We start from the raw sequence: 26,522 nt of genomic DNA on the forward strand, positions 1-26,522 counted from the left end.
TCTGAGGATGAAAACTCATTATTAATTTAACTCTCTCCACAGTTTATCTCAACCATGTTAAGCGAGTTAAACCAAAGCCAAGGTAGAAGCTAAGAATATCTTTGAGCAGAGCAGATGCCCATTTTAAAGGAAAAACCTCAATCATATGAAAGAAACATGCCAAAATTCATTAAAGATTGGACTTAAATGGTCTAACCTTGTGGAGTATCTGCAGAGGTTGAAAAAAAAAATATTACTAATGACGAAAGAAACACATTTCATAAGAAGTTCGTAGCATAACTTCAGTTTTACCAACAAAACATTTTCATCTAAGACTGAAAAAGTAGCCAGAAGTCAACTAAGAAATTCATTTTCTTGTCAAGAATTTGATTTTAAGCACCAGGATTCTATCAATATGCTAAATGAAAAAATAAATAAATAATCTCAAGAACTGGCATATATAGCAAATCGAATAACCTAGAGAAAAAAATGAACTGAAGAACTATAGCAGCTGGAATGCATGAAAGGGAATAAAATAACAGATGCACAGAATTATTAACTGCATAAAAAATTTAATGGAGTGAACTAGCTCAACAAAGTTTTAAGATGAATAATTGAAGAACTGTAGCAGATGGAATGCATGAAAGTGAATAAAAATAACAGATGCACAGAATTATTAACTGCATCACAAACTTAATGGAATGAACTAGCTCAACAAAGTTATAAGATGAAGATCTAATAAACTGATTAGCTTCAAGTTTAGTTGGAGGCTTATGATGAAGTGAAAACATTGGAAAACAAGGGAGAAGGGACAGGAAAAAAGGAAAAAAAATAAGATTATAATCCTTTATAATGTCATTTAATTTAACCTACAAAAACATGAGGTTAAGTACAATGGCTTTTAGGAATTCTTTGTAGTATCTAATAGGCTCCTATCTGTCAATCTACAAAGAATAGAATAATAACTGAAATTCTGAAAGCATTAAAATATGAGAAAAACAAATTTAACATGGCACGTCAAAGTAGCCTACATCCACAGGAGAGGGCATAGAAGTTTCACCATCTCAGAAAATAGAAGTGTAAGAATTCCCAAATTGCATCCCTCCTGCCCCCTAACATGACAGAAAAGGAATAAGTATAGGAAAAAAAACCAACCAACCCAAAAATAGAAACATAAATCCATGACCAAGAGATGCTCTAAAACAAAATTAAAAAACCAATATAACAGACCTAAATCCAATATACCAAAGCATTTACCTGAATCCAGGCACCATAGAGCAGGCCAGACCAAAATACTACTTTCTAACACCCTCCCTTACGAAAACTCAGGTACAACCATAAATCATAACATACATCCCTACACCAAAACCTAATAATTCATGCTCTAAGATTACGACCAAGTACACCCTGAAAATTAATTCATGATCAACATTTTCCCTTTATGTGCAAACTAATTTGTTTTTTGTTTAATTTAAATGATTTTTCAAATTCAGTTACAGGAAAAAGTCTCTCTTATAATTATGGTAATTACATGGGTAATAAATGTCATATGCACATTCTAGAATATACCTTATGTTCACACATATAAGATTTAGCACATCATACAATGATCCTACGTTTTGCAAAACTATACCTTAAAAAGGAACTATTTGTTTAGAATGTTTGATGTATATATGCATATGGACGTCCAGTGTCCCATACCAGCTTGGGTTTGCTTTTGGGACCATTACTCTGAATACAATGCTCAGCATTTAGATATGTGCTGCACATAAATAGGCTGTGATAATCATCAAAACTAGAGAAAAATCAGAAAATTATGGGGCAAGCTATCTGCTAGTTCATAATGAAACCATTACCAGAAGGTATTTACCAAACTTCACAAACTTTATCCTCAAATGAACCAGAACCCTTGCTCAAAAGACAACAAAATTTCTTTTGGGAATTACTATTATCAGTATGTGGGTTTCCACAAAAACACAGACTTGTGTATCTCAAGGTCAAAGAATCCAACATGAATTATATGGTTCTTCTTTCTTTCTTATTAGTCACACCTTGGCAGTACAAGATACTTGTATCCTGCATCTTTAGCATCATAGAAAGTTATGGTAACTCATAACTGTTGGAACATTTTTTTTTTTTTTTTGCCAGTAATATACTGTATGGGTTTATGATTACATAGACATATATGAAAGATAAAACGAAAGTGCATGGGAACAAGAGGGCACCAACTCAAAAACAAGAGAACCACCAGCCCACCCCCAACCCCACATAACTGCTGAAAGCATAAAATTTCCCGACAAGAAACAACAATGATCACATCACTAAGGAACAGGTCAAAACCAGAAATTCTAACACCACATAACCACTTAAAAAATGAAACCAAAGCCTCAAAGCTAGAAGCCCTCCCAAAGAACCATAGGAATGACTAAATAACCGGACAAGAACCAGAAAACATAATTGAGCTGCAACATCATAACACCTCCCAAAAAGAACTATCCAACAGTAGCACTTCCACTCCTTCCCATGCCCTGCCTTCTAGTAGTTTTGGAGTTGGTAACAATATAGTCTAAGAAATAAGTTGACATGTGAAATTAAGGATGAAATAATAAAGGGTCACTTCTATAAGAGTACAAATGCCAGCAGCTCCATGTTGACTGTTTGTTAGATCACATAATCTCTGCTATATCAACTCAGATGTCTAGAGACTAAAGCAGAACTAAGGTCATTTCATCCTGCTATTTTCTATGTAAATCTAAAGAAAGAATATATGGATGAAGAATGAAATACATAAAGACATGCACCTTAAAGGGCTTCACTGAAGAGAATGATGTCTTATTGTTTTTGTTGCATCTGCACTTGAGAGGAATATTCTTTCTCCCAAACAAGAGAGGTTTGCATTGCTTGGGATGATAGACAACAATGTATTAGTTCATCAGACAAGTTGCTTGCTCTCAAATGTTTCAACAGAATTTACATGTGCATAACCAAATCTCTACATTCAACCATCAGCAACTCCCTACAGGTTATTTTTTCCTTTCCTCTTTTCCATAAATCATTATCTGCAGTTCTTAATGAAGATATGTGCTCTTTGAGAGAGTATCCAGTGCAGGAAGAATCAATTACCTCCGTGGAATAAGGGGACAAGATGAGAAAATGGGAGGATATATTTGTTGTTATGGTGATTTTATATGTTCCATAACCCGTTTGTTGAACAAAGTTAGTTATTTACCTTGGGATCCAAAAGTCTATTCTGAGTTGCTCCCACTGTCATGTTTCTTTAAATGAATTAATTTTCTATTATCTTCATTCTTCCTTTTCTATGCTAAAAGATGCAATTTTCTAATTGACTTTGCAACCATTGAGGCCATTCAAAGCATAGATTCATACATGAGCAAGTTCAATATGATGAGATGATGAAGCTGCCTCGGAAAAATTCATCCTTTCCATGAGGATAACTGAGACTACATTTGTGCGATTGTACTTTTTAAAATGTGATCAGAAAGTGCCAATGTAGGAAATAAGTCTATCCACAATTTTTAATAATAAATAAGTTTGCAATCTGGAAGTGAGGATAACTGAGACCACATTTGTGCAATTATACTTTTTAAAATGTGATCAGAAAGTGCCAATGCAGGAAGCAAGCCTGTCCACAATTCTTAGTAGTAAATAAATAATCTATGTACAATCTGACATTGTTACTTCCCTTTGGCTTCTCTGCCTAAAAACAACAGCCTCCAGAAGACCTATGGAAAGTGGCAATTGAAAAGAGCTGGTTTCTTCCTCTTGTAAGGAGTTTCTCATAATAGTTTATGGGCCTCTCCAAATTATTTTTGGTGGTGCTCACAATGCAACCTGAGTTCAGAAAAGAAATATTCATTTTTCTTATATGAGAAAGAAGATATGTTTCAATTTTTCACTCCATTGAAGTAGATAAGCATCAATATCTTTGGCTTGGGTTCAAAGGAGCTTTGCTTTGTTGAACAGGGAGATATTTGCATAAGTTGAAAGCACTGTAGGAAACAGAGAAAATACTGTAATAGTCTTATAGAGATGAACTCCCCTCTAGGATGCTAATGGATATTTAAACTCAATGTTGACAAGAATTTGTTTGTGAATCTGAGTTCAGCATAGGTGTTGGGTTCATTTTTGTGAATATGCATGTGGATTGGTGATGAGCTTGTTAATCTTATTATTTCCCACATTCCGAGATGTAAATGAAGCCACAACAAAAGCTTCCAGGAATACTCTGCTCCTTTGTTATGTCTCCGGTTTCAACTTTCAATTCAAGGATAACTCTTAAGTTCCATTATATGGGTAAGGAAATTTAACCAGCCAGAGTAGAAGATCAGCTAGTAGATACACTGAGAATACGAAGCAATCAAAGTGTAGATTGGGATCACACTACCCCATGTTATTGCTAGTGCATCTTTAGAGAATATTGTAAAAGCATGTTCTGACCATAGGGAGTAGTTTTAATATTTAACATATACTATTGCTACAAGTTGCCTCCAATTGCTATAATTTTAATCTTTAGAGAATATTGTAAGAGCTGATCAATCTTAAAGAGAGTACAATAAGAATTGAGATTCATATGGGGGCAAGTAAAATCAAAATAATCTTCTATCAAATAACTGTATCTGGGATTTCTAATATTATTAGGTCAGTGATGTGAGAAACCACCCTGCCCCCCACCCCCGCCCTCGCCCCCGCCCCCACCCCCACCCCCGAAAAATAAAAAAGAAATTAATTATGGACAAGGACAATAGAAGGACAAAAATAATAACACTATATATTAGTTGTGTCTTTGCATGCCATAATTAAAAAGAGTTGCCCAAATTGCCAAATAATATCATTACCATAACTATAATTTTGGTAGGCAACTGAATCTGGGACACAGGTGACTGCAAATGAGCATAGCTGCCTGCAGAAGAGGAAAGGAGCATATGAAAAGGAAAATATCAACTAGGTGTAAGAACTCCTCATACAAATTGGGTATGAAATTGGAATGTCACACTTTCTGTTTTTCAGTAACATTACTCACATATAGGATGAAGAGAATAAAATCTAGCTCGCTATTAGCACTGTCATGAAAAATAACAGGATGCCAATGACAAGACAATTAAATAAGAAATGATTATTTACTGTGTAATGTAGAGAATTTCAGACTTAGTTATGGCAGGTAGGAAACCAAGACCAGTAGTAGGAAGATGACACATTGAAATGATCACAACTCATTGTAGTGAACAAAATAACTTAAGTTGGGCTCTATATCCACAGGTTTCGAGTCCATCAACTTATAATTCACTTAATAAATGCCGTCCTATCACATTGGAAGCAAGCTATACCCCATCATCTGTGAAGAGAGGCAAGCACAGGGAAGAATTGAGATGCCTTATACCAGTGGAAGCCTTACTGACAATCACAATCTTATCATTATCAATTTATAATCAAATAGCTTAGTTAATATTCCCTGGAAAACCAAAGATTTCTCCAATCTCCATATGTAAATACCTCTACATAGTTTCTGAAAAACTTTTGCCATTAGTGAAGAAGAGCCATAAATATTTAAAGACAATGAAACAAGCATATCCAATAGGGCCAGGGGGTTTCAGAATAAGAAAGCCATTAAGGATTCATTCTTCAATTACAACAGAAGGGTGCAACTTATAAATTCCCAAAGAGTAATAGTACATGATTGCGAAGTACTGGAAGCACACATTAACAAAAGAAAAATGAAAAAAAAAAGGAAAAACATCAATATGGATTAAATGACCAGAATCAAATGATAAAGTAAAATAGACAGAGCTAGTTGGGGTATAGCTAACTACTGTCTGAATGAAGAAGATGTCTAATGGAAATGTGGGTGAGATTAAGAAACTGTCTGCACAGGGTACCTATCAATGCAATCTTCCCAGGGACCCTTGGGAGAAGGCTTTACATGCCGAAGAGCTTCCCAGACAGCACTGTTACACTTGAAACCACTTCCAAATGCAATCTGCCACACACGGTGGCCCTTGCGCATCCTCCCCTTGGCCTCTGTGTAGGCCAACTCATACCATATGGAGCTTGACGATGTATTGCCGAAACGGTGGAGGGACATCCGAGAAGCCTCAACATGTACTGGCATCAGCTGTAGGTTTTTCTCCAGTTCATCAATCACAGCCCTTCCTCCGGCATGTATGCAGAAATGATCGAAAGCCAGCTTGAAGTCCGGAATGTATGGCTTCACCTTTGCATTGAACAGCTTCTTCGCCACTAGAGTTGCAAAGAAGAGAAGCTGCTCACTAATTGGGAGGACAAGAGGACCGAGGGTGGTAATGTTGGTCTTCAGAGCTCCTCCAGCAATTGCCATGAGATCTTTGGACAGGGAGACGCCCACTTTGCCGGCGTCATCCTGCTCCTGGTAGACGCAACGGAATGCCGTATCCTCAGCCCCCTTGTGAGTCCTCACGACATGAACAAGCTTGTACTTAGACCGGCGCCTATCGGCAGACTTGTTCGACAGCAGCACGGCTGCGCCACCCACTCTGAACAGGCAATTGGGTATCAGCATTGACTTCCTGTTCCCGAAGTACCAGTTCTGAGTGATGTTCTCAGTGCTCACGACCACAGCATAAGTGTTGCGGTGGACCTGGAGCAAGTCCTTGGCAAGGTCGACGGCAATCACTCCGGCGCTGCAGCCCATTCCACCCAAATTGAAGCTTCTGATATTGCCCCTCAACTTATACTTGTTAACAATCATGGCGGAAAGAGAAGGGGTGGGATTGAAGAGACTGCAATTCACAACAAGAATCCCAATGTCCTTGGGCTTGACAGAGGTGTTGGCAAACAGATTGTCCAGAGCACCAAACATGACCTGCTCGGCCTCCTCGCGAGCCGCGGCCATCGATGGACGAGGGGGAAGATAATGCATCGCTTCAGGGACGTAAGTCTCGTCGCCGAGACCGGAGCGCTCGACGATCTTGCGCTGGAACTCGAGCGAGGCATCGTCGAAGTCGCCGGTGAGCCTGGAATGCTCCATGAACTGGTCAGAACGGACTTGGAGACGAGAAGGCGGACGGTAACAGGAGTAATCAACGAGGTAGACGGGACGCGGGCGGGTCATGATGTAAAGGGTGGAGCCGAAGACTAGGAAGGCGGAGCAGACAATAACACTAACGAGATTATACTGGAGGTGGAGCCATAGCTGACGTACGTCCTCCGGATTCATTTGCCCAACCTCCACCATGATAACCGCCATGAGAGGGATCAGACACAGAGTTAAAAGATGACTCATCAAGTAATGATACCCTAGTTTTACATATTTTAAATTAACACTCTGGAGGAAGTCGGGCAGCCTCCGACTGGGTTTTATTTGGACACCCCCCGTAGCAGCGGCGGCGCCACCAGCAGTGGTATCGGAATTAGCTGCAGCTCCGCCTTCCATGGTCGACTGAATAGACTAAGATAAACCCTACTGGGCTAATCTAATCTAAGACGATAAAAATATACAGGACCAACCAGAATAGATCCAATACTGGATTCCTCTCTGAGAAGTAGCGAGATACGCTGATGAGGGTGCTATTTATACTGAAACTGAGCAAGGTAATCTAACCCACTTGGCGACGAATCCTCAGATTAAAAAAATCAAAAATGGGGAAGAGAAAGAGGGCGGTAGATTCAACAACGCCAACGACCAGTGGTGAGTCGCGGGTCGCTGCTGCGGCTGCTAGCTCTTACTTGAAATCTTGAATCATTGAAACCAAACAAACCAGGGACGTAAAATATAGGAGTTCTGAGAGAATTTAAGAGGATCGTCAACGGAAGCGCCTCGGTAAACGGAAAAATTATGAGATTAACGGTCCAAATAACTGTTTTTCTCTGAGAAAGGTACGGATTTAAAGGGGTGTAATGCGGAGGTTTAATGATCTCAATCATCTGATCAAGACCTCTCCTCAACTCCCGTTTCTTTGTCACTGCTCTCAGTCTCTCAGACGAAAATGACCAGTTTGTGATGAGCGAAGCGTGAGAATTTTTTTTTTCTTTTTTCTTTTTTTTGAAAATTAGAAATTAAAAAAAAAAAAAGAAAATCTCGTCTTTTAGTCAGCAGGAACCAGGCCAGGAAGGTTCCGTTCATCTGGAGGTTCCGTGCACGGCCCTGTTTGGATGCTGGAGTAAGGATACTCCCACTCCTCATACTAGGGAGAGTCGAGAGACGCGAAACGGCCGTTTTGAGCTTTTGTCCTGTTCAATTCACTAAGATATGAGTGAGACCCTGCAACATAAACGAGGTGGACCGCATTTAAGAGCATCCGTGCCGTAAAAAAGTCAAAAGGTGATTAGATGAATCACGGCCGTCAGATTGGTCCCTGTCAGAGATCCTCCTCTTTGACCGTCCAAGTGGAGACCAGATAGGTGGTCCCCACAGGAGTGAAGTCCGTAAGTGTCACAGGGGTGGAACCGTTGAAAGTGGAGTGAGTGCCACTTTCTCTTCTCTTTCACGTGTGCTCATGTGCAGTAAATAGGATAGACCGTAGACCATTCTTTTGGGGTCTACGTGATTTATTTTCATTCGGTCAGGTCAGCGCTAGGGGGGCAAAAGTGGAATATTGGAAATTTCTGCCGGCCCCATCCATCGTGAGTGTCCAAGGCCCCAATCCAACGGCTAAAACCAATTGAGGATGGTAGAATCAAGATTTGCAAGTTATTTTTTTTTTAGGTTATATATATGAAAATGAGCAGGATGTCTCTCACGTATGACGTATCTTTGCTTGATTCGTACCTCTTTCTTTCCATTGGATATTGGCTGACAGAATGCCATTATATTATCGAGACCAAAATGCCCCTCTCTTGCCTGGTATTGAGTAAGATAGGATTATCATTTTCTCTTCGACTTCTAAGAGAATTTGTTCCTCGTCTTCTTAGGAAATATTTTATGAGAATTCCTATTTGTAATATTAATTAAGTTTGTTTCTCATGTTCTATATGTCTTTGGGCTTGATTGAATATTTAGGAATTGGGGTGCAATTGGGATTTGGCCTGAGTTAGCATTTTTTTACATTGCTTTTTAAAGTAAGGGGTGCAATTTGGGCAACCCAAGTTCAACCTGATCCAATCCGAGTTTTTGCACTGGTTGTGCCTAAGTTTTTGAGTAGTGGGTTGAGCCTAGTCAAAAAAAAAAAACTCAGGTCTGATTTAAACTTAGTTGGGCTTGGGTTGAGGTTTTAATAGCCTAAGTTCGACTTGAGCCCAACCCAATTTAATTCGATTCCGTTCATCTGAAAAAATTGCATACATACAAGTATACACATATACATATATTTTAAATGCAATTTATACATATTTTCAATCATTTCTATTTTTAGAATGTATAAAATATATTCTTAAATTTTTTCAAACCCAATTGGCCCGGTCCAGACCAAACCCAAGCTCAACTTGAATTGTATTGGATTAACCTCTGGTTGGGGTCTGGATTGATAAAATTGGAATTAACCTCGGGTTGGACCAAATCCAAGCCCAAGGTTTTCACCTTTAGGGTTGGGCTTGGGTTGACCTTCGACCCAACCCAACTTGCCCAGTTGCATCCTTATTTCAAGTTCGGACTTTGGGCCGGGTTCATTAAAAATTTTGCTAAAACTATAACAACTACTCTTTGAAATTAAGGGTATTTATTTTTAGAAATTAGATTGTAAATAAAGATATTTTGACAAAGGGGACTTTTGTCATTACATATTTCAAAAACTGGTATCTTGGAAATAATATTAAATATTAGACATGTTCTTTTAGTTCAAAGAAACCACCGCTCAAAAGTGTGGGAATTGAGGGAGAAAATGACAAAGGATTAGGTAATTGAGTTAACATCTAGTCCACCTCTCTCAAGTCCCAAGAAGCCGGATTGTACGTTAATTATATGTTTTAACATTGGATGTGGGTCTGTGGGTTCTTAGGAATTATAAAAGCTCAAAACCTCACTAACCATATCTATATATAATATACTTATTTATTTTCTAAGTAAACGGTTTCATAGTTGGACTTGTGACTAGCTAGTACCCTCTTGCATAATTTCAGTGAGACGTAAAGTATGAGAAACAGATGCTGTGGCACATGGAGGGTTAACGTAGGATTTGAGTTCGGACTTTGGGGGCCAATAATTTCAGAGAATTTAAGAATTTTGGTTTGGCTTCATGCCAAGCTTAGTTTGGGAGGGTTAAAGCTTTTGGAAAGGCTGAAGTATAATGATTTCAGGTTTTTCAAGGTGGGTTCTACATGGACCGAAGCTATGTTTGGTGAGAAATCAGGAGTGCCCAAATTGCTGAATCTTCACAGCTCAGCCCTCCCAGGAAACATCAGCAGACAACCCAGTTCTGGTTGAGAGACATCCATTATTGGATTCCTTTGATCTTCACCAAATATGGCTTATGAACTGTCCGGATGGAGCCCATCTCATAAAGCCAAAAGCTGCTATCTGAACTTAATCGAATAACTTACTGTTTTTGTCTTTTAACTGTTCAAATAATTAAATAATACAAATTTCAAAGATACTGTGGTCTATCCAACTTCAGTTTCAGGCTTTCAGCCACGAAGAAACTAACAACCTCTATTTGGGTATATAAATACAATCAGAATCCATATGTATGTATGAGTTATATATGAACCATACATATTTCTATTTACATTCTTGTCAAACAGAACCTTAAAGACAAAATAAGAAGCTTTTTCAGTTCAGCATATTCAGCTGTTATCAAAAAGCCCCTTACTGATTATTGCATGGTGAGGTTGGTTCTGGACCAAAACTGGACGGGCTAGGTTGATATGGTGATTAGCGTAAGACAAGAGGCCAGTTGGCAGGCCGGAGGACAACAAAAAGGTGTACTGGTAGTACACTGAAACCCAGGTCACGTGTGGCGATCAGACCAAGGCCGGACTGGTACTGTGTCCTGTGGCAGTGGCAGTGAGCAATGGACGATAACGCCAAAGCTTTTGGAGTCCGGAGTCTGGCCTCGGTGGTCAACCATATTAAAAAAAAAAAAAAGGAAAAAGAAAAAAAAAAAGTAAGTTGCCTTCCAAACTGTCTCCAAACAAAAAACCATTTTTTTTGGCCGAAAAGAAGGGTAGTGAAGGGAAATAATTCAATAATTGATGAAGCATTGGCACGAGAATACCGTGACATTTAAGCTGTCTATTGTCAGTTTCATGAGGTGGGACATAAGACAATGCAAGGTGGGTGTTTGATGTAAAGCAGAAAAGGGGATATTCCAATTTAAAGCTTCAAAGCTTCCCTTCTTCATTTGTGGGAGCCCCACCTTATCATTACCTTGATAGATCCATTATTTAACAAAAGGGACCCACATAAAAGGGGTGTATTGCCCACCAACCTATTGGTGGAATGGTGTCAAATGATACATGTAACAATACAAGGTGGGGTCCAGTGGATTGGTGTCATATGGACTCATGAAACTGGGCCCCCCTCACCCTCATCGTGCCCAAACCGGTGGATTGCTGTCAAAGATGGCAAGGTGATTAGCTTAGATTCCAATCCAGCGTGAGAACAGTTTTCCCCATTTGGGGTGCTTCATTCCATTGTGTAATCCTCATTTTTGGCTGGGTATTTGGCACGAATTATGTATTTCTGGCATCATAATCGAATATCCTCGTATTTATTTTATTTACAAAAAGTTCAAACATCATTTTTTTTTTTTTTTTAATTTGAATTTTATATAGAGTTCAACTAGGATCCATTCATTACTATTGGGTGCATGTTAAATTTAACTCTCAACCAATCACATTAAAAACTTGTTTTTTCATTGATTCACGTTTTACAAGATGTACTTTCATGTTTTATTAGATGCACTTGCCATTATGCTCAACTTATCACATTTTTTATGTGAAGTAAAAAATTAAAGGTACCGATTTGGTTTCGGTTAACTAATATAGAAAATCAATGATTAATTGAATCGACCAGTATATATATATATATATGTATATATATATTTTATATATATTATTTATTATTTAAAATATAATATTTATTTATTTATTTATAATTTTTTATTATATATTTATATATGTTTTTATAATTTATATTGTAAAAATTAAAAAACCAAAAAACTGACAAATCGAACCGATAGTTAATTGAATTGGTTAATCGAATTAGACTAATTTCGGTTCGATTCCAATTACCGATTTTCCAAAAACTGATAATACCGGTTCGGTTCCAAAAAATGTCCACCAAATCTTGAGAACCCCTAGCAGCAATTGGTGCATGCCCCAGTCTTTTATATATGGTTTCAAATTGTTTAAATTCATATGGTTACACATTTAAACTTATCAATAAAATTAAAAGGGAAAAACCACCCTGATCTTGCTAAATTTTCATGTAAACATATTGGTTGTAACATCTAGTTTCTTCCTAACCAAAGAAGAAAGAAAGAAATAAAAATAAAAATACTGAACATGCAGCCAGTGACCTAGAGATGAAATTATATCATCTTATTCTTTTAAGCATATTCCTTAGTCCTTATCATCATATTCATTAAGAACGAAGTTCCCTGAACGTTTTCTAAAAAGCATGACAAGACACTCAACATACATCAACCATACAACGTGAGCAGAACCCTCCATAAGATGTCACTTTTAATGCTTTTCTGCTTCCATGTGACACTCAATTCGGCAAAGTTCTTAGAACCCGTAATTCTACGACTTTTCTTTGAGGGACCAATACAGTGGACTGAGGCTCCGTAGGTAAGGTAGGCAGGACCATGGGACTTTAGGTTTCAGTATAAGAACCATTCAATGGAAATCTTGTTAAGGGCAATTCTAGGTGTAGAGATTCAATTCACCCCATCAATCACCAAGACAAAGGCATCTGATTCAGCTTTGTTCTTTTCATTTTTCGTGGCTTAAAAAAGAAAAATCCCCTACTTTCTCGTTTTATATTTTCCTTATAATAAGGTTTTGAATCTCAAAAGTTTGGATACCACAATTAAAGAAGTAAAAAAGCGGGAATTTCATAAAGGAATAATATCAAGTTTTTTAATTAGGGCTTTTTACTGTTCAGTCCGAGACCGAATCAACCCCCCACAAGACTGCCCCCTACAATATTCTACAGCACATCCCTGCCGTGTGTTGAGAACATCTCCTGATGATGATATCATCATTCCTGGTATATCATTGAGAGACGGTGGGGATGTGTTGTGGGATGTTGTGGGGGGCTGATTTGAATTCATTCAGTCTACCCCAACAACTAAATTTTAGCTCCACCGTACAATTGGGGTAGGTGTTGATGTAATCGTTTTTGGTCACGTACCAATTTTTTTTTGGCTAAGTACCTCGTCATTTGACCTAGTGGTGAAATGTCTAGTGATGAATTGCCTGGTGGTGAGCTACTTGGTGACAAACTCCCTGGTGGCGAGCTCCCTGGTGGAGAACTGCCTGGTGATGAGCTCCCTGGTGGAGAACTACCTAGTGGCGAGCTGCCTATGAGGTGGCGAGCTGCTTGTGGCGACGACCTCCCTAGTGACGAGCTCCCTGGTGGTGAGCTGCCTGGTGACGAGCTCCCTAGTGGTGAGCTACCTGGTCCAAGGCGGCCTGTGACTCAGAGAATGGTGCAGCGCAACCCGACTGCCCTCTCCATGAGGTGATCTTCTCTCCTTTGTAGGCAGTGGGAGCTGAGGGACCTGCGAGAACTCCATCTTTTCCTCCTCTTTGTAGGCGACGGGAGCTAAGGGACCTGCGAGAACTGAATCAAAGGACCCAGGGGTATTTTTCCGACGGGGACTCTCCGACACTTAAGTTAGCACTCTTATTGTAGAGAGCTTGAAGATGATATTGGAGAAATGAGAGAGCTAGAGAGTAGGGATTACCTCCATTTTTTCCATTCTCCCCCATTGGCTTTGGGGGTCGGAGTCCTTATATAGTGGTGCCCAATCACATCAGGCGTAACCGCCACTGCCCAAGCCATTACTGCCAGGACCGAGGTGACAGGTGCAGGCTGCTGCTGCTGGGTACGAACTCGTCAGGCGTGCCATGCTTTTCAGAGATGGCAGGCACGACGCCGCCTGGCAAGAGATGTGGGTGCTGCCACTAGATCTGTCAAGTACAATTGTCAGGTAGGAGATCTTCTTGTGATATGTCGAACTGCTCTTCTGTATCGAGCTACCCTACAAGTGGCGAGCTGCCCATGGCGACGAGCTCCCTAGTGGCTACTTGGTGACGAGCTCCTTGGAGAGTTGGCGAGCTCCTTGGAGAGCTGCCGAGTTTATCGGTGGGCACGTCTTATGGATTTCCAAGTTGACCAGGTCGGGTAGGCCACGCAAGCCGCGCCAGGTTGCGTGTTGGCCGCATGCAGGCTGCGTGTAGACCGCGTGCAGGCTGCGTGCCAGGCAGCGCGCAGGTCGCATGCAGGCAGTGCGCAGGCCGTGTGCAGGCTGCGCGCTAGGCAGTGCGCAGGCATCGCCAGGCCGAATCAAGCCAGCGAGGCCGGTGCCCGGGTGGGACACCAACCTGGTAAGTTGTTGCCTGGGTGTCACCTAATTGTCACGAGGTGCCACGTGTCACAATTTCACTGGAGGGCCAAATATGCCCTCATCATTTGCCCCCCACTCCCGAGCTGAGAGTAGCTCAGTGAAGGGAGTATTCTTCTTTTGGCCTATAAGACCACGAGCTAGTAAGTGCCGATCTAATTCCTTAGGCCTTGAAGGTCGTCTGTATGTGGCGAGCTGCCTATAAGTAGCGAGCTGCCTATAAGGTGAGGAGATCTCCACCAGTTCAGTAGTGTAGCCCTTAGGCTCTAGGGGCAACTTATAGTTCTCTTCTGCTGATTTTGCCCATGCTGAGGAAGCAACTGGGTATTTAGTAATAGTGTGGCTCGTAGGCTTTGGGAGCGACTCGTAGTCCACTCTTCTTGACTTTGCCCATGCCGAAGAGGCGACTGGGTCTTAAGTAGTAATGTGGCCTGTAGGCTTTGGGAGTGACTCGTAGTCCACTCTTTTTTTACTTTGCCCATGTCGAAGAGGTGATTGGATCTTTAGCAGTAATGTGGCCTATAGGTTTTGCTTGTGAGGTGCCGAACTGACCAGGCGCTGAGCTACCTGTAAGGTGCCGAGCTGACCAAGTGCCGAGCTATGATTGTGCTGCATCAGCTTCGTAATGCCGGTCACCCACTCCTACAAGAAGCTACTAGGAGCTCGACCTTCGGAGGCAGCACTACTAACTTTAGGTCGCCAGCTCACACGGGAGCCTTGGAAGGCTCGACCGGTAAGGGTGCCTATGTAGTCTGTTGGCTGCCAACTCCCGCGGAAGCCACGAAGAGCTCATCTTTGTAGGGGGGACCTTGCAGAGAGGACTGATGAGGCTTTATCTGAATTGAAAGTAAGGTTGGTAGAGCTTAGTCTGTTAGCTCCCTGCATAGTCTTTGAGTTCATAAAAAATGTAAACTATAAAGCGATAGCTTCAATTTCTAAAAAGTGAGGACTTAGCTTTGGTAAGATGAGAACTTAGCTTTTGTAGGATGAGAACTTAGGTTTTTGTAGCGTGTTCCCACAGACAGCGCCAATTGATGTAACCGTTTCTGGTCACGTACCAATTTTTTGTGATGTATCAATTTTTTTTGGCTAAGTACCTCGTCATTTGACCTAGTGGTGAAGTGCTTGGTGACGAACTGCCTAGTGGTGAGCTACTTGGTGACGAACTCCCTGGTGGTGAGCTACCTGGTGGCGAGCTCCCTGGTGGAGAACTGCCTGGTGACGAGCTCCCTGGTGGAGAACTGCCTGGTGACGAGCTCCCTAGTGGAGAACTACCTAGTGGCGAGCTGCCTGTGAGGTGGCGAGCTGCTTGTGGCGACGACCTCCCTAGTGACGAGCTCCCTGGTGGTGATCTGCCTGGTGACGAGCTCCCTGGTGGTGAGCTACCTGGTCCTAGGCGGCCTGTGACTCAAAGAATGGTGGAGCTCCCTGGTGCAGTGCAACCCGACTGCCCTCTGCATGAGGTGATCTTCTCTCCTTTGTAGGCAGTGGGAGCTAAGGGACCTGCGAGAACTCCATCTTTTCCTCCTCTTTGTAGGCGGCGGGAGCTGAGGGACCTGCGAGAACTGAATCAGAGGACCCAGGGGTATTTTCCCAACGGGGACTCTCCGACGCTTAAGTTAGCACTCTTATTGTAGAGAGCTTGAAGATGATATTGGAGAAATGAGAGAGCTAGAGAGTAGGGATTACCTCCATTTTTTCCATTCTCCCCCCTTGGCTTTGGGGGTCAGAGTCCTTATATAGTGGTGCCCAATCACATCAGGCGTAACCGCCACTGCCCAAGCCATTACTGTCAGGACCGAGGTGACAGGTGCATGTTGTTGTTGCTAGGTACGAACTCGTCAGTGTGCCATGCTTTTCAGAGATGGAAGGCACAACGCCGCCTGGCATGAGATGTGGGTGCTACCACCAGATCTGTCAAGTACGGTTGTCAGGCAGGAGATCTTCCTGCGATATGTCGAACTGCTCTTCTGTACCGAGCTACCCTACAAGTGGCGAGCTGCCCATGGCAACGAGCTCCCTGGTGGCTACTTGGTGACGAGCTCCTTGGCGAGTTCCTTGGAGAGTTGCTGAGCTCCTTGGCGAGCTCCTTGGAGAGCTGCCGAGTTTATTGGTGGGCACGTCTTATGGATTGCCAGGTCGACCAGGTCGCGTAGGCCGCGCGCCAAGTAGCGCGCATGCCGCGTGTAGGCCGCGTGCCAGGCCACGTGCAGGCCGTGCCAGGCCGCACCAGGCCAGTGCATGGGTGGGACACCAACCTGGTAAGTTGTTGCCTGAGTGTCGCCTAGTTGTCACGAGGTGCCACGTGTCTCAATTTCACTAGAGGGCCAAATCTGCCCTCATCAGGTGCCAACTCAAAATTGATGTTAATGCATAGGCGAGTATTGGTATTATAAGTGGAGTTGTTTAAAATTATGAATTATTGTAGATCTACAGTTAAATTCCTTTTAAGTAATTATGAATTATGAATTCTGATGTGGAGTGCAGTCTATTTATCCCTTTAATTATTGGGTCCTATTAATGTACGGTAGAAGGTTATTCCTTTTAAGTAACAATTAATAAGCCATTTTGGGTGTCATGAAAACCTCAAATGTATATATGCATGTATGTATCAATATGTGATCAGGATGTTCTGATTGATTAAAACTCTTCCAATACCATATCTTCCCCACATCATAGATTTTCTCATTCTATAATAAAATCAGTTATATTGAAATATAGTTTTTTTCGCCTGAGATGAAATATTGTGTTATCAGTTGAGCCCAAATCCAAAAACGAAGTTAAAATTGTTGGGATGAATTGTTTTGTTGAAATTTCTTAAAAAGCATGAAACGAGTTGTGTGCCCTAGAGTGAAACCAAAATAAATCAAAACCACGTGTTTATAAGTAGGGTTGTTCATAAGAAGGCCCAACCCTACCAAACCGACCAACCTGAGTTGGTCGGGTTATCTTCAGTACCGACCGATTTCGGGTTGTAAAACATCATAAATCGATTGTTCGGGTCGATTTCGGTTTTCTTGTGTGAAAACCGAAACCGACCAGAACTGACTTGGTAGTTAGTAGTTAGTTTCTACTTCCTAATTAGTAGTTACAACCTACTTAGTTCCTACTTAACTAAGTTGTCTCTATCCTAATTACAACCTAACTTAATTTCTAGTCTTCTAGTTAGGAATAACATTAATGGCAAGTATTGTAAAACAACTAGACAATGATTTTTTTTTTTTGAAAAGTTTAAAGAAAATAATCAAAAGATCATAGTTTCTATGGTCTTTTATACCAAATAGGCAACCAATTACAATTAGAATTAGGTGTCCTTTTTTACTTAGATTAGAAGGTTTCTTACAATATATAAATTTCAGTCTTCTTTCTCTAATACAGTTTAACTTTCTATTTTTTTGATAACTTCTATTCTAAGTTTCTAACTTGGCCTACCCCCATTATTGCAATTGAGTTTCTGTCAAGCATGGTTGAACTTAGAGCCGAAACTGACCCAACCCGACCCAACCCGACTCAAACCGACCATGTCGGTTTTGCTTAACATTGGGTCGGTTTCGATTTCAAGTTCAGGTAATCCAACCAGGTCGGGTTGATTGGAAAAACCTCAGTAAACCGATCCAACCCGACCCATGAACAGCCCTATTTATAAGGATTGAAGAGGAGATTTTTTGTCTTCTTTTATTCATTATGATGTGACTGAGTTCCATTTCTTTTAAATTTCAAATTCATGAAAGAAACCCTTTTAGGTTTGATTTTGGTCTTTCTAAAATGTCAATTTCAGTTCTAACCTACTACAATACTTTTGTCCCAATTATTTGACGGTTCCAAACTGAGTAGAACCATCTCTCATCGGGACCAGTTGAGGTCCTCTTTCAAAGGTTGGTGTCAATAATTCAGCATATTCAAACGGTGCATAGGACAAATTGAACAGTTTTAGCCCAATTACAACAGTTATCAACCCATGCCAAGGATAAGGATACTCCGTGCCATACCCGATCGATAATGTACTTCAAAATCTTACTATTTTAAAGGGACCGTTTGATAGTAGCTGAATCGCTGAATTGAAAAACTTAAAATAGGAGATCATGTACCTCTTATAGAGTTTTCACCCCACCATTGAGTCTGATGGTTAAACCATTGGAATCATCACCTGGCCCTGTTTTTGCGTTCTGTTTTCCTAAAATCTAGAATTTGACCAAAAACTATTGATTTGGCCAAAATCTACTTAATCCAGGTGATTCAATCATTGACCCATTTGACCCGGCTACTGACTCATAGGTTAGACACTATAAACATCTGAAGCCCAAACTTTTGCATTCAGATTGGCGTGATCTCTTTATATCGACTTTGGGTAACTTTTTAAGAATTATGTTTTTCAATCCCGTTATTTTTGTTGAAAAAATCTTTTTTTTATTCAATTGGAATGATTTTTTGACCTGTTCAACCCAGATGATCGAATCAAAAACTTGCAGCCTAGAGGCAAAAGCAATTCAGCCTCTGGATTGATTTTTAAAGCATTGGCTTCTTGAGGTGAAACTAAAATTTGGCATATTACCACACTTGATTATCTTATCATTCGACTATTTTATCTACTAAAAGACGAAGCAACAAATGTTTCGCTCCAGTAAACAAAAGTCATTAGGAAGGTACAGTAATTAGAATAGTTGCAGTGAGTAGGGTTTAAAATTGTGGTTGTAGTGCAAGATTCCAACTTATGCAGGCCCAAAAAGAGAGGAGAAAAGAAAATTTTTAAGACACAAGCACCATTTCTCTCTCTCTCATTCTCAGGCCAATAGATTGGATTTCTCTGCTTTGTAGTCGAGACAAAAGATCCATCACTTACCCACTTGTCTTGAATCAACTTCCAATGCAAATTCCAGCACTGTAGGTCCTCTTTGGCCCTTTAGTCTACTTTAATGTCACTGGTTCACACTTCACACCATGTCTCATGTCCCAGGCCAAAACTGGACCGAATCAAATTAATCAGAACATTGGAGTATTCCTCAGAATGGATGTAGAGGGCATTGCAGTGAGAACCCTCGATCCCTTTTTTAATACCTGTCTTTTTTAATTGTTTTTCTCGCATTTGTTAAGAGTGCAAATACCGGGTCCATTTGATTTATGATTTATGATTGGAATTGAAATTGAAATGATCTATTCAATAATTTGTTTGGTTTAAATAAGAATCGAAATAGGAATTGAAATAAGTTGGAATGAGATTTTATTTCTAAGAGAGGAGAGACAAAAATAAGAATGGGATTCAAATTCCACCTAATCAGTAGAATTGAAATAAGTCATTCTCATTCCGATGCAAGATCTCTATTCCCGCAAACCAAACAGGACAATAAATATGTTCAGTTGAAGATAATACAAACTTAATTTAGTTTTGCATCGATAAAATTTATATTTTATGTTTAGTAGTATTGGTATAAATACAAATTTCAAGACTTTTTTTTTCACAAATACATAAATACCAACTTCAAGTGCAAAAGTAAAATAAATAAATTTAATTATTTTTATTTTCAGTACAAAGACGTAAACCTATCAAATGCCTGTAAAACAATCAATTTACCAAATAGAGAGGGAAGAGTTCAAGTTTTATACTACTCAGGTGAATTCCCCACCAATATCAGTGGCCAACGAGGGCACTGATCCCACAAAATTCTCTGAAGATGATTAATTCGTGTGGTCCATGAGGCACTCGCTAGTCACTAGTCAGCATTTCAATGGCTAAAAGCAAAAAATGGAATCAAAATTATGGTACTGGGCCAATCAATATATGCAAGTCAGAAAATGATGACAGCCCTCTGATGGACCACATGCTACAATCTGAACCAAACTAGGCCCAATGAACCAAGTTGTCCATTCTCTCTTGAGCAATATGATTGATTTTTATTTTTATTTCTTGATGATGTGACAATTATTTTTATTTAACATATTAGTTGGGCCAAAAGATTAGGTTGTGTCCTTCTTTACGTGAAAACTAGCACAGCGAGGCTAAAACTGAATTTTTAGGCTGTGTTTGGTTTGAAGGAAAAGATAGGGAAAGGAAATCCAATGGACGGACGTAAGTGATTGGCCAGATGCATCAACGGTTATTGGTGAAATCAAATGGACGGTGGGATGTCCACATTGTGGAGATACAGTATGGAGATGTGTGCGTTGTGTTGACAATGTCTACATACGCTCAGACCTTAGGGCCCGTTTGGTTCACAGTTGGAATTAGAATTGAAATTGGAACCGGAAGTAGAATCAGTTGGAATGAATTCTTAATCCCAAGGGAGGGGGAGGGAATGCCCATTCCCTCAAATGAAACAATACCATTCCACAAGAAATGAGAATACGATTCTGATTCCACCTGGCTAACCAAACAGTTGGAATCAGAATGGACCATTCAATTCCTTTCCAGACCTCTATTCCCATGAACCAAATGGACACTTAGTATTTTACTTTTTGGATCTAGGCTCGGATCCAGTCAAATCCTCTCTTGATTCAACCCGTTTTACGTGCTCAACTGTCTTCTATATAATTTCACGTTCACACTTGGCACTACCCAAGGGTGTTGGACAACATGGTTGGTTTTGTATATTTTTGCTGATGTAGCAGGCAGTTTTTTGTTTTCAAAAACAAGACAAATCATGTTGTTATTGTCAAACACCCTATAAGTAGTGGCAAATGGATGACTTCTAACCCCAAAGATCCAAAACCAGCAAAATCCAACCACCATTTTTCATACTAGTAAATGTACATGTGCATTTGCACGTGGCAATTTCATAATTCATCCAAATTTGCTTTTATAGTAGCCCCACATGTTCACTGGGTTGGAGAGGTTATGGGTTTGGGGTCCCCCCAGTTGGATAGTCGAAAGAAGCACAAAAACAAAAAAGTTTTCTTATTAGAACCTATGTAACAAAGACAAGTAATGGAAGCATGGTACATTGATAGATTTTTTTTTTTATTTTATTAATTAACTATAACATCATGGATTCACCCATTTGATTTAGATGACTTAACTATTAACATGTCACTTGGATGGAAAATCAGTTTTATTTTTTTACAAAAATTCTATATTTTTTTTGGTATTTCTATCTATATTCAAAATTTTAACATTTAATTATGCATCATGACTTCACCTATTTTGATTTGAATGGTTGAATAGTTAATCCCCCACCTAGATAAAAAAAAAAATTCCATTTTTTTAGAACAGTTTCGTTTCCAGGTCAAGTTTTAATAGCCTTAAAACAATGGGTCATAGATTTAATTAGTGAAACTTTTATTAGACACCAAAGGAATTAAATAGTAAGGAATAAAAATTCTTTAAACATAGGATTCGGCAAAGAGCTATTAATTAATACTTTTTAAGTATAAGCCTTAGGGTCCATTTGGTTCACAGTCAGGATTAAAATCAGAATTGAAATCAAAATATTTTGGAATCAGAATCTAAATGGTCTATTTTTATTGTCTGTTTGATTCAGACAGGAATGGAAATGAAAATTAGAATCAACAAGAATGAGATTTCATCCCAAGGGAATGGCAGGGAAAGGCCATTCCCTCAAATGGGGGAACACCATTCCAGAAGGAATAGGAAAGAGATTCTGATTATGGCCTAAATGAGATAGAATAAGATGAAACTGAAAAGTAACAATGTAAATTATGTTTTCTACCCCTAATAGAAAGGGGTTAATTAAGAAAAATAAGGGTATTTTAATAAAAAAAAGCCCAAAATTCTTAAACCCAATTTATACTTTTGATAGTAGTATATGTATAAATACATGAAAATTCATAACACACCATCAAATGAATCCCATCTACAAGATTCAAACAATATAAAAAGGAAAGAAAACAGCGAAGCAATAAAAATAATGCAATAGCCATCTATTCATGATTAATAAGTTGGGCTTTGTTTGTTATTGAAACAAATGCATGTATTAAACTGCAAATGGGGATTAGATCTCTGTACTTAATAGAGGTAGAGGCAACAGCTGAGAACATTCTCTTTAGTATTCATCAAAAGAAAGTGATCATTTGGATCAACTTCCCACTCTTATACAGGGTACCAAATTTGGTTTTGCAGCAGCCCAAGGCAACATGCTCACAGCCTCCCACATTCATCTTTTTTTTTCTTATTATTTAGTTTTTGAAAACCATAAGACCAAAATGCCCTTCATTTGAATTCATTCAAGAATCTATCATGCAGAACCATAAAAAGGTTTGGAGCCCAACAGCAATGCTCAATTATTACATAGAAATGGGCCAAAAGAACAGCTTGGATGGGCCCATCAAATAGTGGGTCTCTATTCTCTCAACACACTACCTCTGGCAAAGTTATAAGAATCCCAGACAGCTCACCATCCTGTCGACCTAGATTCAACACACATCTTTTGTGGGCATATTGGTTTTTATTCTTTTCCCTTTTTTTCGGAATAACCCTCAGTTTTATTAAGGTTCAGTTTGGAAGGAGTACAAATACAAATATATAGAGTGCAAAAACTTACATTTTGCATTATTCTGTATGTATTTTGTATTATACATATTTGTATTTGTATTCCTTCCAAACTGAGCCTAAGGCACATCTGCTACTTTATATATGATGAGGGTTGAACATGTTTATAGGCCCGCAGGCTTAAATTTGGATTAAAAAGCCCGACCCGTAATAAGTTCGAACCGGCCTCGGGTTTTGTCAAAATAGCTCGGCCCGAGCCCGACCTGGCCCGACCTAAAATTAGATTTAAAATGAGTTACGTGATTAATGTCCATTTGAATAATTTTTTTGATTTAAGAATATAAAACTGTGTTTTAAAACGTAAAAGAAAAGAAAAAAAAAACCATCTTATAGGCCCATTGTTCATTTAAATAGGAAAAAAAAAAAACCATCTGAATTTTTAATTCTAATTTGAATAGAGAAAATTGTAATTTTTTTCATTATGTCAGGTTTCGGGCTCAGGCTCGGGCTTCGGGCTTTTTATCAGGGCCAGGCTCGGGCCCAAGTTATAGGCCCGTTAGTCGGGCCGGGCTCAGGCTCGGGCCTAACGTATTTTCATTAATGATGAATAAAAGCCCAGCCCGAGCCCGACTCATGAACAGGTCTAATGAGACTCACTTTTGGACACTTTGTAATATAGTAGACAAGGAACTTGACATCACCCAACAGCTGTACAAATCACCAAGACCACCATGAGATGTCTCATTTGAAGGTTTGTTTGCTTTCATTTATTTTGTCCTCCTTCCAGCTTCTCTGGATGGGTTTGAGTTATTCTAACAAGTTGCTTTATTTTGAGAAAATGATTATAAATTATCAATTAGAGACTCTTCTTAAAATAAATTTAAGAAGCGTACACTTCACCACCACGACCATGAGACGTCAACATTTGAATGCAACTTTGATTCTATCTGTGTGTGATCTCAATTTTGCAAGTTTTCAAACCTTTGAAATCTAAAGCCACCTTTTATTTGAATGCATTTCCTTCTTCCTCCAGCTTCTCTGGATGGGGTTGGGCTCATCCCAACAAATTGCTGTAACTCATCCCAGGAGAGTTCATTCTATTCAAATTGTAACTTTCCTCTAGAGCTTTTTAAGCGGAATATAATTAACAACATTTACTGGAATAAACCTATAAATCACTGAGATGAAAGTGTCCACGGTGTCCTTAGTGAAGGAAACTTAGAACAACTGTGGACATCCGCGTCTCCTTTTGTGTATATATGACAACAATATTTTAAATTTTCAAACCAAAAGCATTCATTTCAAAAGTAAACTTCCCAAAAAATTCGAAGTTTAGTATTTTTTTTTGTCTCAGTTAAAAAAAAAGGTAATATAGTTTTCCTATAATATTCTTGTCTGTCTTCAAGTCTATATCCATGAAGAATAAATGTAAGGGTAAATTGCTGAAACCTCTCATGAAGTTTTTGATACAGTTGCAAGTTTTTAAAACCCCTTCTCTTAGAATCCTCTAACAAGAGGCCTGAAAATTCCAGAACACCCATAGAGTTATTCTTGAGGTTGGTTTCTACTGAAAAACAACACAAACTTTATGAACGAAAAAAAGGATAATTTAAAATTGTACCTTTACCTTTTGAGTGATTGATATTAAGGGAAAATTTGGAAAATAAATCAATATTAGAAAATAGATTGGAAGGTTTTGAGGTAGTGATTGATATGAAGAGACAATTTGAAAAATAAATATTTTAATCAAAAGTAATTGTATGGGTATTTTTAGACATTTTATGCCTCTTATTAGGTGATTCTAAGAGGGGGTCTGCTTGCAACTGTATTAAAAAGTTTAGTGAAGGTGATTGCAATTACCAAATTTTAGGAGAAGTTTCAGCAATTTACCCCAAATATAAAGGACACTTAAAGGGGCCTTTGACTACATGGTTGGTTTTATTTTTAAAAATAAAAACAACTTCTACCTAGTAAAAACAATATAATTTTACTGACATGGCAGTTCAAAAACAAAACCAACCATGTTATCAAACACCTCATAAATATCTCTTTTTTTGTACTATAAGATCATTGCCTTCTCTTGTCCCTACTTCTTTTATAGTATTGTCTTTTGATTGAGGGTAGGGGTAGTTTATGACTCTCTCTCTCTCTCTCTTGTGAGTCCGGATCTAGTCCTCGCACAATGCACCTCACATGCACATCCCACCATGTATCTGGAACACCTCTCGTACTTATGTATTATTACCCATGGGAGATGCTCCCAATGCACGGTGGGATGTGCCTGTGAGGTCGGTGTGAGTTGCGTTCTTTGATGAGCATATCCCAATTCCTCTCTTGTATTTAATGGCACGTAACCCAATTCGATAGATCCACCCAAACCATCCACTTGGCCACGTTGGCGTTGGAGTAGGGTGACTCTAGTCTTGGGCAGCGTTTCCATTTTCCATTTTCTCATTTACTTTAGGGAAAATTCCACTTTAGTACCTTGAACTTTGGGGATAGTGTCAAGTTAGTATCCGAACTTTCAAGTGTGTCATTGCAATACCTAAACTTTCAAAAAGTGTCAACTTGGTCCCTGCCGTTAACCGACCGTTAATTATTTGTTGAAAATGTCAAAAACTACTACCCTTCAAAAGAAGACAATATTCATTGTCTTCTATCTTTAGACTGAACCAGTTATCTTCAAAGAAAAATAGAGAAAAAGCATGAAATATGATAGAGGGGAATAATAACTGAAAGCAAATAAATAACTAAACAAGAATGTGTTTCAGATCTAAAGGTAGAAGACAATGACTTCATTAGTCTAGAATCTTAAACACGTCAACCGGTTCAGTCTCAAGGTAGAAGACAATGAAGAATATTTTATTCTAAAAGGTAGTTTTAACATTTTCAACATATGACTAACGGTCGATTAACGGTAAAGACCAACTTAACACTTTTTAAAAATTTAAGTACTGCAATAACACATTTAAAAATTCAAATACTAATTTGACAATTCTCCAAAGACTAATTTGACAATTCTCCAAAGTTAAAGATACTAAAGTGGAATTTTCCCTTTTCCTTACCCACATGGGATTTCTAATTTATTGAAGCGCGTATGTCCCCGTGAGAGATGTAGACAGTTGCATTCCGCACACACGTAATAAGTAATAACATAATAAATGGGGTCGATTTGGTGTTTTCATCTTTCGGTGCAATTAAAAACCACTACATTCCTCCACTCCCTACTGGCTATTGGGCTGTATTTGATACGATTATGGAATTAATGGAGAATTAGTCCAACCCTCATTTTCTCATTCAACTATTTGACTTATGGATGAAATATTTATTGTTCCTTATTTACACATCACGTGCCTCACCCATGAAGTTGTTTTGTCGTGACCAATTAAGATAGGCAGTGGCACCAGTGGAGACATGAATCAAACTTTTCATGAGGCATTCCAGTTCAGTTTGTGAGGTAAGAGGTTAATTAAGCTTATATTAAATATATAAAATATTTTTACTTCTTATATGTATAATAATAATAAAAAAATTTTGTGTAATTTTTTATAACAAACTTGACTCGGTAAGCAAGCTTGAGATGAGCCAAACTGAGTTTAGAC

The 26,522-nt window shown here is 39.1% G+C and overlaps 1 protein-coding gene across 5 annotated transcripts; it reads right to left on the bottom strand.

The window, feature by feature from the left end:
• Window positions 1-917: 917 nt before the first annotated feature.
• On the bottom strand, window positions 918-7,966 carry LOC104591072 (3-ketoacyl-CoA synthase 4-like). 5 transcript variants are annotated; one of them, XM_088903250.1, is made up of 3 exons: window positions 5,874-7,964; window positions 4,836-4,900; window positions 1,021-1,091 (listed from the first exon to the last, which is right to left on the bottom strand). In XM_088903250.1, the coding sequence occupies exons 1-3, from the start codon at window positions 7,403-7,405 to the stop codon at window positions 1,036-1,038; spliced, it is 1,653 nt and encodes a 550-aa protein (XP_088759376.1). In that variant the 5' UTR covers window positions 7,406-7,964; the 3' UTR covers window positions 1,021-1,035. The 5 variants fall into 5 exon arrangements, with proteins under 5 accessions (XP_088759377.1, XP_088759376.1, XP_088759375.1 ...); XM_088903249.1 differs by lacking the exon at window positions 1,021-1,091 and adding an exon at window positions 3,523-3,831; XM_088903251.1 differs by lacking the exon at window positions 4,836-4,900 and having other exon boundaries at window positions 918-1,091.
• Window positions 7,967-26,522: the final 18,556 nt, after the last annotated feature.

Source organism: Nelumbo nucifera, chromosome 4, assembly GCF_055504915.1.
Source record: "Nelumbo nucifera cultivar China Antique chromosome 4, China Antique-T2T, whole genome shotgun sequence".
Taxonomy (NCBI): domain Eukaryota; kingdom Viridiplantae; phylum Streptophyta; class Magnoliopsida; order Proteales; family Nelumbonaceae; genus Nelumbo; species Nelumbo nucifera.